The sequence below is a fragment of the Cryptotermes secundus genome, unplaced genomic scaffold, assembly GCF_002891405.2.
Source record: "Cryptotermes secundus unplaced genomic scaffold, Csec_1.0 scaffold159, whole genome shotgun sequence".
Classification (NCBI taxonomy): Eukaryota; Metazoa; Arthropoda; class Insecta; order Blattodea; family Kalotermitidae; genus Cryptotermes; species Cryptotermes secundus.
Window position 1 is genome coordinate 1695391 of NW_019725416.1, and position 17745 is coordinate 1713135.

General features: G+C 37.5%; 1 protein-coding gene across 6 annotated transcripts in view; it reads right to left on the reverse strand.

Moving 5' to 3' along the window:
- Nucleotides 1-17745, reverse strand: part of LOC111863316 (papilin) — a 343489-nt gene that overhangs the window by 53209 nt on the left and 272535 nt on the right. For all 6 annotated transcript variants that reach the window (XM_033751010.1, XM_023849524.2, XM_023849522.2 and 3 more), the window contains 10 exons: nucleotides 17215-17297; nucleotides 13975-14125; nucleotides 10729-10855; nucleotides 9688-9768; nucleotides 7559-7731; nucleotides 6241-6376; nucleotides 4845-5188; nucleotides 4317-4496; nucleotides 3279-3452; nucleotides 1225-1407 (listed from right to left, as the gene is read on the reverse strand). In XM_033751010.1, the coding sequence (XP_033606901.1) occupies nucleotides 1225-1407; nucleotides 3279-3452; nucleotides 4317-4496; nucleotides 4845-5188; nucleotides 6241-6376; nucleotides 7559-7731; nucleotides 9688-9768; nucleotides 10729-10855; nucleotides 13975-14125; nucleotides 17215-17297 (1632 nt within the window). The remainder of the gene's footprint in view (nucleotides 1-1224; nucleotides 1408-3278; nucleotides 3453-4316; nucleotides 4497-4844; nucleotides 5189-6240; nucleotides 6377-7558; nucleotides 7732-9687; nucleotides 9769-10728; nucleotides 10856-13974; nucleotides 14126-17214; nucleotides 17298-17745) is intronic.

Below are 17745 nucleotides of genomic sequence, written 5' to 3' on the forward strand. Positions count from 1 at the left end.
TCTGGCCGCTGAGCTCCAAGTCACTCCCGACAGCTCCACAATTTCTTCAATAGTCCGTCGTCGATCTTTCTTGATGATTTCACGAATTTTTTCAACATTTTCATGTGTTCGGGCCGTGGAAGGACGACCAGAACAAAGTTTGTCATCAATTGACATTTCACCATTTTTGAAACGGGAAAACCACTCAAACACTTGAGTTTTTCCCATAGCATCGTCCTTGTACGCCGTTTTTAACATTTCAAGAGTTTCTGTTCCACTTTTCCCGAGCAAAAAGCAGAATTTCACCGCCGCACGCTGTTCACGAAAATCAGCCATTGCAAAAACAACGATCACACAAAACAGTTGTCACTATAAACTCTGCCGAAACTAGTCCTTACCTTCTGAAGCAACGGTAGTTGGCTTAGTGACTCAGGAATGTTAGCTCTATGCGCTCACAGCAGCAAAACGCGGTACTACAAAAGCTCTGCCCACAAAAAAATTAGTTCAGTTTCTTTTGGGTACCCCATCGTATATATCTCAGCAACTGTTTGCCTTACATTCAGTATATAATGAAGAGAAGTCCTCTTGCCCCCTGTCTTGCAGTATAATACATGGCAGTTCCAGAAAGCTAGCTCCAAAAAGGTGAAAGAATATCTTCTTCTTGTGCTTCTTTGCATGTTTTATGTACAGGGCAATTTGATAATTGCTGATCAATAATATCTACAATATCTTGTATTCCTCTTACTGTGTCATTGTATTCACTGACTACTGTGCTTTTGTTCTTCTTGTGTTCAGTTCCTTAGATCGTCATTTTTGTACTGTGCATTGTGATCATTACTGCAACATTCTTTGTTTTTCAGCGCCTCCCCCTTCTGGAATGCCAATAATTCTCCCTTTCAGTTTTCTTATTTGTGTACCCGAAGGCATATCTTTTCTGGTCATCTTGACGGTACTATTTGTTTTTCAATTTTATTACCATTAATCAGAAATACCTCAGCCTGTGATTATAGTATATATAACATAGGGCAGGTGTCAGCATATAACAAACCAATTGGGATCCTTACACCAAGCATTTATGTTTGTCTTATGCTAGATCATTAACTAGAGGTAAAATTTATTCATAAAATTTATCAATGTGTGAATAATCAGAGCTATATTTAATAAATATATTTATAACATACAATGGATTAGGATTCATGTGGTAATTCAGTAAGTACTCGTGTATAAAATGGAAAATATACTTACTGCAGTCCATGGCCCAGCATACCATTGCCCTTTGCATTCTTCTTTGCCTGTACAGTTGCTCTCTGCTTCGTACTTCTTCCTCAAATCACACTTGTCATCATCCACTTTCTTCACGGTATCTCCATCAAATTTGCCACAAAATACCTTCCTGGTTTTGACTCCACTACCACAGCGAGAAGAACACTAAATAAAATTCAAGATCAGGACTACAGTCAATCACTTTTCAGTAACAGTAAATATACCACCACAGTCAATAAGTTCGTGGAATGGCCGCAAAGCGTCGAACGGGAATTTACTGTCAATATGTTTCAGCAATGTTTTCGACAGCTATATCAACGTTGGCAGACTTGCATAGTGGCCAACGGTAACTATTTTGAGGGCTGATGTGGATCTGCATAAGTTTATGTGAATACCTTGTAATATGACACAATAAAACCACATTTCACAAACTTAATGACTCTACCACGTATATATAAATGCTGCACTTTTTGCTTAATTCATCCATTATAATGAAGCAATTTTAATTTAAAAACCCATTAGCTTATGTAGTGCCAAGCTTGATTAGCATGATTGTAAACAATGATAATAAATGTCAACATCAATCAGATAACATCAATTAATTTTGCACACTCTTACAGTTAGAATCAGTTGTTGCAAAGGGTTTATTCCTAACCACAATCTTTCATATGCTGAGACTATTCTAGAATTATCTAACTTGTCTGAAAAACAGTTTCAACCTTGTATCACCAAAACTGTGCTGAGTAGAAGTATATCAACTTAACACTGGCACTGAAAGAATTAATTCCAATTTTGTTAACTGCAGACTGATGACACAGTCTTCTGTGGTCCCACAGTGTTGTGGATCCTTTTCAAGGGCATAATTCCACAAGAAGAAACTGAAATAAATTTTTAGAGCGATTCACTCACTTCATGTACTAAATGATATCAGTGTCTTCAATTTCTTAGCAGAATATCTGCATGGTAAACCTCCAATTAATTTATGAGTGATACAAATCCTTTCCATTTATAAGTATAGTTTTATGCCTACCTTCTAATGTTTATATGCAATTATAGCACCCATTATGCAAATCTGAAGATTGATTTGGGAGGAAATTAAGAGGGACTGAATTCAGGTAGTGCTTGATACCATTCAGTCCAGAACCTTTGTCTTCTCATCTACTGTCTAAAATCGTAAATATTAGAATATACAAAACCATAATTTTGCCTCTGGTTCCATATGGATGTGAAACTTGGTCTCTGCCATAAGGGAGGAACATAGACTGAGGGTGTTTGAGAACAGGGTGCTGAGGAGTATATTTGGAGTGAAGAGAGATGAAGCTACAGGAGATTGGAGAAAACTACATAGTGAGGAACTTCATAACTTGAACTCTTCACCAAATATAATTAGAGTAATTAAGTTGAGGAGAGTGAGATTGGCAGGGCATGTAGCATGAAAGGGAGAGAAGAGGAATGCATATAGGATATTGGTGGGAAAGCCAGAAGGAAAGAGACCACTGGGAAGGCCAAGATATAGGTGGGTGGAAAATATTAAAATGGATATTAGACAGATAGGATGGGATGGTACAGACTGGATTGATCTGGCTCAGGATCGGGACCAGTGGAGGGCTCTTGTGAACATGATAATGAACCTTCAGGTTCCATAAAATGCTGGGAAGTTCTTGAATAGCTGCATAATTGGCGGCTTATCAAGAAGGGCTTGGCTCCATGAGTAAGTCCAAATGCTAAAGACAGAAGTTTTCATACATCTGTCTTGCATTTTTCCTAAGAAACAAAATATATGAAGACTAGACCTGAATTAACATTGACTAGAATATTTGAGTGTTATGACTTCCTTAAAATGTTAGCTACTGTATAATGAGACAGTGGTAAATACAGCAACCATATCTTGGACAAGGGTATTTTGCTAGTAACTGAGAGCTGACTTACATATTGGCAACTGGTTTAATTTAGGTCTAAGAAAATAATTATTTCTAAAGTTATAACTTCATACTTAGACATAGACTTACCAATTACAACAGGCAATATCTACTCACTTCACTCCACTGTGATGCAAACCATTCATGGTCACAAGGCACTGGACTCTCACACTCTCTGGTTAGTTCAGGCAGTCGATATGAATGACAGCGGTCATCTGGATAAATCTTACCCATCTGATTTGCACAGTGAATCCTGCGAGTCTCTTGAGTTAAACCACATTTATCTTCACACTAGAAGAAATAAACAAAGTCAGCCAAAATACCAGAAACCAATCATATAGGAGACTAATTATATGTGGGAACTGCATTCCTGAAAATCTCTATGAATATAAAAATGCCTAAAACAGGGAACACGCTAAATGAATAGTGAGCATTATGGAGGAGTAGCAACTGACATGAATGAGTCATGTCATCCAGATTGGCTCTGAGGCCCACCCAGCCTCCAAAACAATGGATAGAGAGAGGCTTTTCCTTGGGAGTAAAGAGGCAAGGGCATGAAGCTGACCACTCACTTCTATCTAGTGTCAAAGAATTGAGGAGGTATACCTCTGCTCCTCCATATGTATTCAAGGAGTAATAATTAATTATCCCCAGGTATAAATTTACTTGTAAGATCAAGCTCTTATGACTGCATCTCTTACCATATTCTGAATCCATTTTCAGATGACCAGCGTCCCTAACACACAATAATATATGTTTGCTAAACAATACGATTCACACACCATTTAAGCCAGCAACAAGCTAAGATTATATTCTGCCCTTCCCACAGATACAAAATTTAGCCTGTGAATAATATAAATTGAGATTAGTTTATGGTGATGGACAAACAATAAGCGTATCAACATGATTTTATTTTGTAACTCTGGGCATTTAGGATTTCTTACTTGTAAATACAATATTGAAGTGATTTTGAAGAGTTGTCTTCTGGGATATAACACTCTATATTATGTTTTCAGAGGAAAATGTCGGTAGACTTTCAACAGACTACATGATATTACACAACAGAAGATAGACCTCTTCATAACCGCCACAGTGAGAAACATTAATTCTGTACAAAGTGATATTGATTATCACTGATAATGGAATTCTACTCACCCCAGACCAATCTGAAACTACCCAGTCAACTCCCTCACATGGCCGCAGTTCACAAGGTTTTTCTTCTTCTGGCTTTTCCCCAGGACAGGCTGAGTCTCCTAGTACTTCAATCTTCCCTTCAACTCTCCGAAAGCAGCGCACTTGCCTTTTCTGCATACCTTCACCACACAGACGATTGCACTGGTACACAACATATTTTTACATGAGCTCACCATGTTTCATGAATGATTAAGTATGTCACATAAATGAGTAAACTATGAAAGTAATTCCTTCAAATATTATAACTTTACCATATATTTCTGATCACTAGTTTCATAAACAGAATCTGTAATTTTTTTGATTACCATACAATAATTCAGGCAAATAGATACTGGCCTCTAGCCTCAAGCATCAAAGATTTAGAAATGAGATAATGCTACAAGAGCAGGCACTTCTTGCCATTTTAATGTAGTGAAAGTGCAGGCAGGGCGTCATCTCAAGAAGCCTCCACATACTACCACTACAACAAAGGCAATAATATGAACTTACTGGTTTCCAAGGTCCCACATGCCATGTGGGACATGGCACATCCACATTACAGGACTGTGTGTTTGGTGGCTTAGGACCCAGTTCATCTTTACAGTGCTCCTCTCCTACCACAGAAGGCAGCCCACCAGTCACAATCTGCTCACAGTACACTTGTCGAATTTGGCTGCCTCCTTCACCGCAAGTCTCACTGCATGGCCCCCACTCTCCCAGAGCCCAGCGTGGTGGGCATGGATCTGTCCCACAAGACTGATTTCTTGCAGGTTCCAGTGATGGATCACAAAGGTAATCAGGCACCACCTCCAGATCTCTTCTTCTAGCACATGTTACATTTCTTATCTGGTAACCTGAAAAATTCATTTACTAAATCTAATGCACATAAATAAAAGTACTTTAATGCTGTGGCACTTGGGGTTGTTCTATATGTGCGTGTGAAACCAGTGAGATAGGTTGTAGCATTTGCAGAAATGTATTTGATTCTTTAGGCTCCTGTCTTCTGAATTCTGACGCCATGTAATTCTGTCTACAGATACCAACATTTTGAAGGAACATCAGTATGCACCTACAAGACTGCAGGATACCATAATCCAGAAGGCCAGAAACTGAATAAACATTTGTACTGAGTCAGTCACTGGGATGTTCAGTGTTGTGAAGAAAAGGCTTCACTCTCATGTGGAACTCCGCTTTATAATAATGTGTTTTCCTTTGCCATCAAGTTTATTTACTTATACAGGGAATCCAATTTGTCATTAGACTAGCTGGATAAAAATCTGTTTGCCTACACCTGTCCAATACTGTCTCTATGTCTCTGTATGTTAAAAATGGCTAAGATTTCTGTCAGTCTATTGTATCTTTGCCAGGCTTTAGCCAGCCAAAACAAAACCAGAATTGTATTGTGTATAATAAAGGATATATTAATGCTACAGAGTGTTTAAATACAATATTAACAATATACATACTATTTATAAGATATCTCTGGTTATCATGGCAGTGATATGAACTACCATTTTCTGGAATATTCTGCCATGTAGTCTGGTTAAATGATGTTTTGCAGGAATTTCCTGCCTCCTTCTTTAGAGTCAAAAGCTTAGCGATCTGCTTGCTGCTTGCTTGACTTATTTTTGACCCCGAAGGTCACATTCTTCTGAAATGCTGGTAAGGTTCTACCACATCACATGGCTTCACAGCCCAGGAGACTCTACTTCTGATGCATTTACAACCAAGCAACACAAAGACATATTCAGATACCTAACAATACAAAATCTCTCATCTTACACACTGTTAAAATTAAAATATTTTATGGGAAGTGGAATATTATAAAAGATAATTATTTAACAGTAGGTGAAATAATAATACAAATATTAATATTATTATTTAGAATAGGAATTGATTTTCTTACCTCCTCCACATGTGGCACTGCATTCTGAAAAATCTTCAAATATCCAGGAATAGCTGTCAGGGTCAGTTTGTTGTGCCACTCCCTTAGGAATGCTGTATTCATACTGCACTCCTGGATTAGTCTCCTGATACAGCAGCTGAGTAGAAAAGATACATTAATTGGTATCACAGTTGACGTTCTTTGATGTTAATTAGGTTAAATTGAAAATACTGTTTTGGTCTTGCATACACAATGAACCAAGATATAGCTCAGGGGTGCCAACACTGTGTAACACTTACTAAGGAGGCTCCTGATTTCACATAAGTATTTTATTAATAGGGGATAATGGATGTGGTGTTAGGTCAGGTTCATTTCCTTTACACCTAGTTACTTTACTTCTCATATATTGGTTACATTTCAGTCTTCATATGAAATGTGGTGGAAGCTTAAAATATTGCAATTTTAACTACTCCAGTTTCTAATATGGTGATTTCTTCAGCAGGGTCTCCATGTAGCTCTTTCTCTCCATAATTACTAACTTTAACTTCTTTCTCATGTGGGAAGCTTTGGTCCACATGGCATTCAAAGGTTAAGCTGAAGTGTTCTAAAATTCCATTAATTTTGAATTCTCTATCAGGCAATCTATAGTGTCTCTGTTATATTTAATGATCAAAGTACCTCCATCTCTTCAGATAAAATGGAGCCACTACCATCAAACTCCAATTCCAGTAAACATTATTGTCAAAAGACAAAATGTGTAGGATTTTTTCATCATCCTAAAAGAGTTTTTGGCAGAATTCGTGTTATGCTAAGTTAGGCATCATTTCAGACTACCTTTGTGAGAAGGTGAGGATGTGGGGAAGAAGGGTTTGTACACCCTCCTTCACTCTAATACAGGCCTGCCAAGAACATCGTATTACAGTGAAATATCAATATAAACACCATTAAATCCACATGAACATCAAACTGGATAAGTGCTTCTAATCTTTTGTTGCATCTAACACATTAGATTACAATAAAATTAATATCTCCTGCTACACAGAACCCACCAAAACATACTATCTTATAAAACTGAAACTGACAAAAACTTTAATTTAAGAAACAGAAATTAAATTTTCTTTGATATCGACATTTGTAATTTATTTAATTAACTCAGTTTTCATCTAAGACCTTGTAATTATTATAAAATCAGTATATCTCCAGCTTTTCATGTTTCAGGCTGTATGTAACACCAAAAAAATAGTTCACCCAAATCTACAATTTTATACTTAATTGAAATAAAGCCCTGTACTCAAAATCAAAATCATTTTTCAAAGTAGAAGTTTCAGTTCAAACTTACAACAATATATATGGGCTCAGTTGTTGGTCCAAGGGCTGAAACACTCTCAGGAGCATAGAAACCATGTGGTTTTCTCTCATAATGGAAGATGGTGCCTGCGAACTTGAGACTTCGAGGGAAGTCAATTCTCCAGTTCCCATTCAAGTAATAGTGACCAGTCACATTCCTAATTGCTAGGAACAGGAGCAGTTTTAACGAGCAAAACAAAATAATGTAACATCTAAATCAAGAATGAAAGGCATCCAAAATATTATGCAACTAAAAGGCAATTTTGAATATAAGTTATTTTATTTCTATTATTTATTGGTACCAAGTGTTAGTATATAATATAGTAAAATTAGCAATAACCGCATGAAGTAATATTTCGTATCATGAGAGTACACTGAGTTAAATTTAGAGCATTACAAAGACACAACTTCTTTATAATTCGCCTCTTTTAATTCATGACTCATAAAAACCAACTGTCTGAAAATAAACATACTTAAATTATGTAATCTGTCAACACATTTTTTTTTTCAGTTTCAGGGACCCAATCCACAACAAAAATAAATTACAGGAATAAATTAAAACATATTTAGCCACCCATGTTTGCTAAGATGAAAGTCATGTGATTGTCTTGGAATTTTCAGCATGAAACAGAAGACCCAACCCCTTACACAAGCCATTCATCAGTTACTGTTGACAGGGTAGAGAAAAAAGGTAAAGCTCTCAGGCCCATAGGGTTGTGAACGTCCAAGGCTACCACATTTTCTAGCCAATTGGCTCACAGATGGTTGTCAGCCTTATGCATGGGCCACACTTTACCCCCCCAGGAAGATTCCTTCTACCAATTTCTGTTAGAGGCTGAGTTGAGCCCAGGACCATAGTGCAGCTGGAAAAATTAGCTCAATTGAAAAGTCCAATGACCTCACTGGGACTCGAACCTGCAACCTTCCAGCTGCTTGAAGTATAGTGTCTCAACCAACTATGGTACTGCTTGCCCCAATTTTCAAGGGTATCTTACAAAATATTTTTGAAAGCTTCCTATTAGATTTGTCATATATGTCTTTCTACTTTACCACCACTTCCCGTAAGTACTATACAGATTTCATTCAAACTTAGTACAATACATCTATACCAAATTTTGGTCCAGCCAATATGATTTTGGTTCTGGTTCATTTTAAGGCCTCTAAGAAAGGAATTAAAAGGCTTTGCATATATTTTGACATCTGGCATCTTATTTTTGGATGTGTGAACATATCAACATCTCAGTAGTATCCACTGTAGATATAAGGGTAACACTGACCCTGTGCTCAGTTAATCATGGCACCTTAGAGGCCTATGGGAGGGATGGAGGTACACTGCACACATCTTCAACCTTGGCACTAAATGGAGGTAAGTAGTCAGCTTCATGGCCCAGCTGTTTTGTCCTGAAACCCATTGGACAGGAAACCAGGTGGGTCCAAGAGCAAGTCTGGACATTGAAGAAGAGAAAAACCTAAACCCTGCTGGGAACTTAACCATAATTCCCCAAATGTCCAACCAATATCCTAGTCATTATACTGTCTGAACTATCCCAGTTCCTGTTATGCAGTTAATTTCAAAACAATATGAAACTTAGCAATATTACATAATAAAAAGAAAGCACCACAAATCAATATATTTGTGAGTGCCAGTAAATAGCAAATACAGCATGTACTGCTCATAGCACAACTTATTCAAATTGTCCAGTCATACAAAATACCAAAATCGGAATCCTCATTTGGATAAAACTTTTGAACATAACTTGCAACTCTCAGTGTGGTAACATTCTTCTCAGTGATGAAATGTCAAATAAAGTTGGCACTAATTTCGCAGACAAGCGGCAGTCACTTGGTCGGCATAGTTCACTCGCAGGCTAAAAACACGGAGTTTGTTTGTTTGATGAAATGCCAAAAAACTGATGGCGGGAGATCACCAGGCTTGGCATAAATGTTAATTTCTTTTCAATGCCAGTCTTATGAGTCTGAGATTTTATATTTAGCAACAAGAAAGAAATATAAATTGTAACACACATACACAGCATGACTTTGATAGCATGAAGAGTTTTGTATTAAGAAGCAGAGAATTATCCTTCGTATTGTGATCTTAAATTCTACTATGGTACAAACCTAAGTAGTTGTTTGAGGCCTGAACTTCTCGTACTTGTATGTTTGTAGCACCAGCAGGTATGAGAAGAATGTCATTGTAGCCTGAAATAAATCTAATATTCAAAATAAACCAGCATTCATGTCATACACCCATTACTTATTTGCTACATGACTTATTTTTGTTCCTGTTAGTATTTTAAACCCTTAACGGAATTTCAGATACTATCATGTTCTGAATTTAATATGTTTGCATTCATAAAGAGTTTTCAAGAACACTGATTAGCCAAGAATACTGCCATGAATCACTGATCTAGAAATACTCTAATGTCTCCCCCCCCCCATTTCTTCACATATACATTCATATGGTTGGGAATTTATTTGGTATATTCTCAACATATATATTGCTCCAACACTTGCCAATGTCAATTCCATTCTTGGGGAACCCAAAGACTGTGCAAATCTAAACACTGAAAATTCTTAATTAAGTTCAATTCAATTCAATTTTAGTCAAACTATTAACAAAGCACACACCTTATATACATACATGCACACATAAAAGTAATATAAATATTTGGTTACCCATTCAACTTGAACTTCTGTCATTCATTACAGTGTAAATACCAAATTAATTTACACATAAAAGCACTCTGTATTTTGTAAAAGCTGAGGTTTCCATGTTTGTGACTATGAAGAGTATTAACTTCTAAGATATAATAAAATGTAGTCTAGTAGAAGTTTACCGATATTTCAGACACTGCAGCCTTCTTCAGTGTTAGCCAAGGAAGGAAGCAAGCAAGTAACATGCAGAATACTCTGCTTGCTGCCTGTTTGCGTTCCTCCAAAACATCAGTAAAATTCTATCAGACTACACAGTGTCAGAAAATCAAAAGATAATATTTTTCACCCTGAAACTTGACCATTTTGGAAGTCAGACTGCAGCCAAACAACCCCACAGTATTTTAATTTATTCCAATTCTGATGGTCATTAATATTACATCATGAAAGAAATGTAGTATATAATTTCACTGCGGCTCTGTTAGTGGTAGTCTGTGCAACTCTTACCAACTTGAAGATCATCGTCCATTTCCAGGATCCCTCGAACAGTGTTACAACTGCTGCCATCTCCACCACACTCCCTGCATCTATCTTCTCTGGCTGAAGATCCTAACATCATGTCACAGCCCACAGGCTGTAAACACATAGATTACAACTAACAATACTAAGCAATGATCTAAGATTTTCTCATTTATCACTGATTATATTCATATGGGATGGACATAACTTCTTAAAAGTTTCACCAGCAAATATTAAATGTGGATATCTGCTAAATAACAACATTAAACACATGGCTTATCATCTGCTTCCTTAAGAAATCATATGTCTGAATTATTAAATTTTCCCAAATACACTGAAAACGTTTTACAACCCATATTTAATGCTGGCACAGAAGTTTTTAAATGGTTACTAGGGTCACCATAAGAGAGTTACGTATGTTGTTTTTAAACACAAGTAGATGACATTATTTTGATCAGAAGAAATAACACTATCAGATTAAAACAAGCTATATGAAGTTTTTAAATGAGCTGATGAAATGTCATGTTAAATAAATTTACATAAACATATACCACTGATTATATGTAATTAAGATACAACTAGCATAAACTTATACATGAAATGTTATATTAGTCACCATCAATTGTTATGTGGTGTGTAAGCCTACAACACGATTTTATCATTCAGGATGATAAGTCTCCAGTACGTAGAAGTGTTTTTACAAGGTGTCTTTCACTGTAAAGCTCACTATATATGGCATTTTACCAAACATCATAAGACAGCCTTAAGGATTGAAAAACACATATATTCACTAATTCTTTTGTACTACAGTAATTTAATTTCATGAATTGCTTTGCTGGCCAAATAAAGGAGTTTAATGTAGAGCAGCCCTGTCCAACACGGCGCCCGTGGTATATTTTTCTGGCGCCCTCCGCAACCACATTTAAATGAGCCGATTTTTAATATTAATTCAAATTGTAAGACAAGAGACATTTTTGAAAGTCTGAGTACTGTTAAATATTTTCGAACAATTTTATTATTATTATTATTAGTAGTAGTAGTAGTAGTAGTAGTAGTAGTAGTAGTAGTAGTAGTAGTAGTAGTAGTAATGTGTGGTGGCGCCCGCACCTTCATAGGCACATCAGTGAATTGTGCCAGAGTACATAAGAACGTTGGACAGCACTGATGTAGAGTAACCAGATATTTATTTCATAATGTGGAACACATTATTTTGGGAGGCTGGAACTATCTACACTAACTCTGATAACTAAACTTGAAGATTCTGTGTCTGCTAATATAACAGTCCATCACTGGACACAATGCTGAACCAGATGAATCCAGTTCACATCCTCGCAACATATTTCCCCAAAATCCGGCTTGACATTACTGTCTTATCTCTTCCATCATATTTTAAGTACCTGCTATTTTAGATGTTTCCTCACCAAAATTTTGTATCTGCTTCTTGTCCTGCCATTCAAGCTGAATAAAACCACTGCCATTACTAGGAATGGTTTGATTTAATTATTTATTTTTCAAAGAAAAAAAAATTAATTACACTTAAATACAAGTCAACTACAAAATATTCCTGATTATTTGTGGACTGACTATTTGGTTTGGGGCTTATCTATGTGCCTTTTAGGAGCATATGCAATTCGGTGGAACACCTACCAATTTCTCTTGCGCAATTTTCATCGTCACTTTACGTGAATACCTACACATGTTCTAGTGTGTATTTCAAGCGTAACTCTCTAAATATTTATTAGAACCAAAAATGCTTCACACAAAAGTTTTATAGGAAAATGAAACATACATTTAATGTTCAATACAGTTTTTCCAGGTATCTGATGTAAACGAACAAATCAGATTTTCTTTTATTGCAGTGTTCAACAGTCACTTTGGTCTCCCAATCATATCCAAAACCTGGATTATCCACTTCCCCCCCCCCCCCCCGATGGATAATCCGGTGTACACTGTATCTCAACAAACCATCCCAAAATGATGAGACGAGGTACTGAAGTACCGTACGTTCTCACACAATTCTATATACTTGACAACCACAGCTCAATATCTATCACTGTTTACGGATGTCATCAACCTCCATTTTCTCTAATGATATCACCAATGCACCATGAAATTTGTTGGGGCACTGAGTGAGCACTCCAATTTCTATTAAATTTTAGGCATTCTTTACAAAATGGGGAACTGTGCCTTATGTGTAGTTAATGTGTGTTATCTAGCAGATCTATCAATACCTAACCACTGGACAGATTTCTTTTTTTTTTTTTTAAATTTGCTTTGGGAGACTTTTTCTAGAACTTGCCAGGAACCTCCAGTATTGATTCAAATCAGACAGAAATAACGAGCATGTTTACAAGATATGTATGTCTTTCTGCACATATCTCAAGTGTAATTTGTATGTCACTATCTAAATACTTATCAGGGCAAGAACTGATTAAAACGAAAGTTGTAAAGGAAAATGGATCACATGTTTTATGCCTGTTACAATTTCTTTATATGTCTTACACATCTCAACAAAACAAAAGGAATGTTTGTTAGTGTGTTTTCTTATAACTCAAGAACTGCTGGACTGATTCTAATAACATTTTACACTGCAGATTCATGCATAAATTTGCAAAAGAGCATGACTCTCTATCTATGACCTTGTACCAACTGATAATCTACTGGACAGGTTTTTAAAAATTTGATATGGGAGACTTTCACTAAACTGTCAGACAATTCCAAGTTACAACATTATTCACCCACAGTAAAGCTCACTTTCTGTATGACTACAACTAAGATTTTTTCATGTTTAATCTTAATAATCTCTAAAGAACACTATTGTGAATTTTGTATATTACATTATCAAGTACATCCTATTCAGTCACACTGTAAGCTCTAAGTTTGCTAAGGCAGCAATGGATTCTTTCTGACTCTCTTCTTTCTTCTATAATGGGCATCCTCTCTGAAGGCAAAATATGTGTAATTTCGAAATGTAATGACTGTTCCAGCACAAGTAGTAAAGACAGTTAAGTATGTAGATGTTTCAGACATTTTGCATATTTAAATGACTGTACAGAGACAGCAAAAGGGAGGTATCAAATGAATGAAGAGATAGGTTGGGAGCCTCCCTCCTTATTACAAGTATGACAGATTTTATGTGCTATTTCAAAAAGAAGTTAGCTTCAGAATTTAGCCTCCACATTATGCCAAGAGATGACATTATGCCTTCAAGATCTGTCAAGATCAAAGCCATACCAAACACTGGCCATCAACACAGATGTCTAGCTTCTCTTCATCACACCTTGTTCCATCAATGACTTTCCTTTTGTGACGGTAGTAGAATCGCTCGCCTCTTGGCATGCAGTTTAGTTCACACTTATTTGGAGCTTTTGTGTATGGCACCCACCTGTAAACAAATGAATTATTGAGGCTTAATTATTTCATATGGCAACAAATAAACAACTATATGAGCACATAAATTCAAGCAGGAAAAAGAAACCTCCAAAATTTCCATTGTGACACAGAATATATGGTAAAGATAATGTTCCTTGAAGATGTATGAGGGAGTGGAGATATAACTCCATGTATTCTTAACCTCACCACTAGATGAAAATGGAGGGCCAGCTTCCTGCTCTAGTTGCTTAATGCCTGTGGAACAAACCCTGATAGTTACTGGATAGGAGACTGGGTGGGTCCCAGTGTTGGTCTAGAAGCTGTGGAGATAAGAAAAATCTGTCTCTGCTGGGAATTGAACCCGATTCTTCAGTCATCCAGCCAGTATTCTAGTTGCTACATCAACTGAGCTATCCCAGTTCCAGGTATGCACCTAGACATCTGAGAAATTTTAATTTTGTACCAGCTACAAAAGCCTAGTTTAGTTATGAAAGCCTTCTTCTGAAAACTATACTGATTTCCATACTGATGATGGTGGCAGCACATTCCTCTGAAACGCTGGTAAACACCTACTGAAGTACTCGGTGCCATAACTCAGATGACTATAATCTACGCCAGAATGTGACTTTACACTTATCTTTTGTCTTTCTTGGAAGTTCTTCCATCGATACTGGGAATGTAGCCTTAAGAGAGAGACAGAAAAAAGGGTCAGAAAGAAACAGACGGCAAATCCCAAAGATAAAAAAAAAAAAACATGAACTAAATTGTTGATGACATACTGACAGGACGCAAGAAGGCGAAATCCACAAAGGACGCTTGCTCACAGAGAAACTAAAGACATATTATGAAGCCCCACGTGTAGACAGAAGAACTTACCTAACATCTGATCTTCGGAAAGGAATTCAAATCACCCACTACTTGTGGCGGATGAATTGTAACAAAGGGGAAGGGGAGGGGGGGGGCAGAATTCTTACTCCATGTGTGCATTATTGATTATAATTCAAAATTCAATTTCCTGCGTCAACTGTCACTTCGGTCCTGGACGACATTTGAATTTTATCACTAAGTTGACTTGTTTCAGTGTAGTGACAAACACTCTGGTCACACACAAATTAAATTTATTTTGAGCAGGAAAGTGGTTAAGAACTAAAACGCAATACAAACTTCTGAATCCTAAGCTGTTTCTGGTGTATACCGTTCTCAGGTCAATGAAGAAAAACAAAGGAAGATCTGATGCATCGGGCCAGTTCTAGCTGAAGCAAAGTCGTATACTATGTATGCACTGTAAGGTTCATACTTGTTCGTATTTCATTCGAGATTCCCCTTCCACTTCCGAGATTCTTCATCTCTCTCTCTCTCTCTCTCTCTCTTGGCATTGCTACCTCATCACCACACCCTGCCGTGATCCAACGCGTGTGAATAGGTTAAAAACATCGCCGTCTGCTTAATAAGTACATAATTCAAACTGTTCAATGAAACAAAAGCGATCACTCTGGCTGCTTTTATTGTTCGTACTATATAGAGAGGTGCTCAAAAATGTACACAAACCGTTCCACCGATTTATTCAGCTGTCCTGCCAGTCCTTAAGGTGGCTCTAACATTCACGTGACTGGCATTATCTTTTGAGAGAATATCACAGCATGAACCTTACATTACATTTCGGTTCAACTTTGGAACTATCCGTAAATAACATCTAGTGTGTATACATTTTTTTGGGCCCCTCTGTGTATGTGTATACAAGTCTGAGAATGTTGTATGCTCGATGTCTGTACTATAAGATGAGCCCTTACGAAATACAGGTATCCCTGGGTTCCCATTACCTTAAATGTAAAATTCGCCGAACCCACGACAGTAAATCGATCGTTATAACGAAACTGAATTTCGTGAATAAGTGGGTACAAATTAACAGGCTTTGTTGTAGCGAAAATTCGTAAATCGAATGTCTGCAAAAACGAAGGATACCTGAAACAACTTCAAAATAACTGAGTTTATATTAAAATTATTAAAACGAACATTGGTGGAACGATAGTTGGTAGACGAAAACCGAAACACTTGGAGAATAACACGCCTTTATGCAACCTTTTCCATCATACATTCCACATGTGCTGCTCCACGATGGAACCTGGACCTCAGTGGTAATTATCCAACGACTAATTGCCTCGTTGTACTAGTAACTCACTGATTAATTTCATGCAGTAGCGTCGTTCTTGAGAAGCTGGTACTCGAACAGCTGGTCAAGAAATTCCTCCCATTTTACGAGTATATATAACCCGAAGGTTCACTGCCATGCTCACAAAAGCCCGCCATCAGAACCTCTCCACAGCTACCTGAATTCCGTGTAGTAGCGTCGTTTTTGAGAAGCTGGTAGTCGATCAGCTGATTAATATATTCCTCCCATGTTATATACAACACGAAGATTCACTGTCGTGTTCACAAGACCCCGCCACTGTAACCTCTACTCAGCTACTTGAATCCAACCCATACCATCACACCGTTTTTTTTGTCAACAATTTTAATATTATCCGCCTAACCCTCATACAGTAAAGCGGCCTCCGTAATCTAGGGGTAACGTTCCCACCTCATGACTCAAGGTACGCGGGTTCAAACCCGGCGGAGGTCGTGGAATTTTTAAGGGCGGAAAATTTCAAGGAACAAGTCCTCCGGGAGGGACTTTAAGCCGTGGGTCCCGTGTCGTAGCTTTACGGCACGTAAAAGAACCTCATGTCTCAAGGAGACCTCTGAGCCAAATTTGTAAGGACATTTCCCGCCCAACAATAGTCTCTAACGCCTCTGGTAGATGGGGGAAGCATCTAGATACTGCTGAGCCAGTAGAGGCTGAACTCGCTGGCTGAGTCGGGACTGATGGCACGCACCAGTACCGGTAGGGTATAGAGACTGGTAGAATATCACAGGGGGACGTACAATAGATCAAATTGGTCGCGGTGCATGGGGAAACCCACCCCCTTCAATAATAATAATAATAATAATAATAATAATAATAATAACCCTTATACAGTACATTTTAAAACAACTTTGGGTTCCCTGCAATTAAAGCAAACATTGTAAAGAAAATAAAAGTAAGAGACCTCTCAATTTGCTTACTTGTAATATCTTCCTTCGAATGGAATTGCGTTAAATTCAGAGCACTGCTCTGCTCGGAAGTCTGTTGAAACTTCAGGGCAATCCTGAAACAGAGAAAGTGATTACAGATTCAGCATCAATACTGCAATGGATAGTGATGTCTTCATAGTAACACGGACACGTGTCTGATACCTCGTAACCCCGGTCTAGAGAAAGTGAACGTGCACAAGTTATAAGTAAATAAAGTTTGAGCAAAATGTTGCATAATGATTTCTGCCTTCCGAGTTGTGACGTCATGCAGTCTGGAAAACGTTCAAAGACCTTTCTGAGAAACATACTGCCTCCATCTTCAATCCTGATGATGAGGGCTATACATTCCTCTGAAATATAGGTAACTTCTGCCAGACTAGACGGCTTCACGTGCCAGAAGATAGTAATATTCACAGTAAACGCAGTGAGAATCATCTCCGTTTCCTACACGGTGTCTCGGGGTGTGGAGGCCTACATCGCTAAAAACAAGATTGGTCACATACATTTGCCATGGGAGTTACC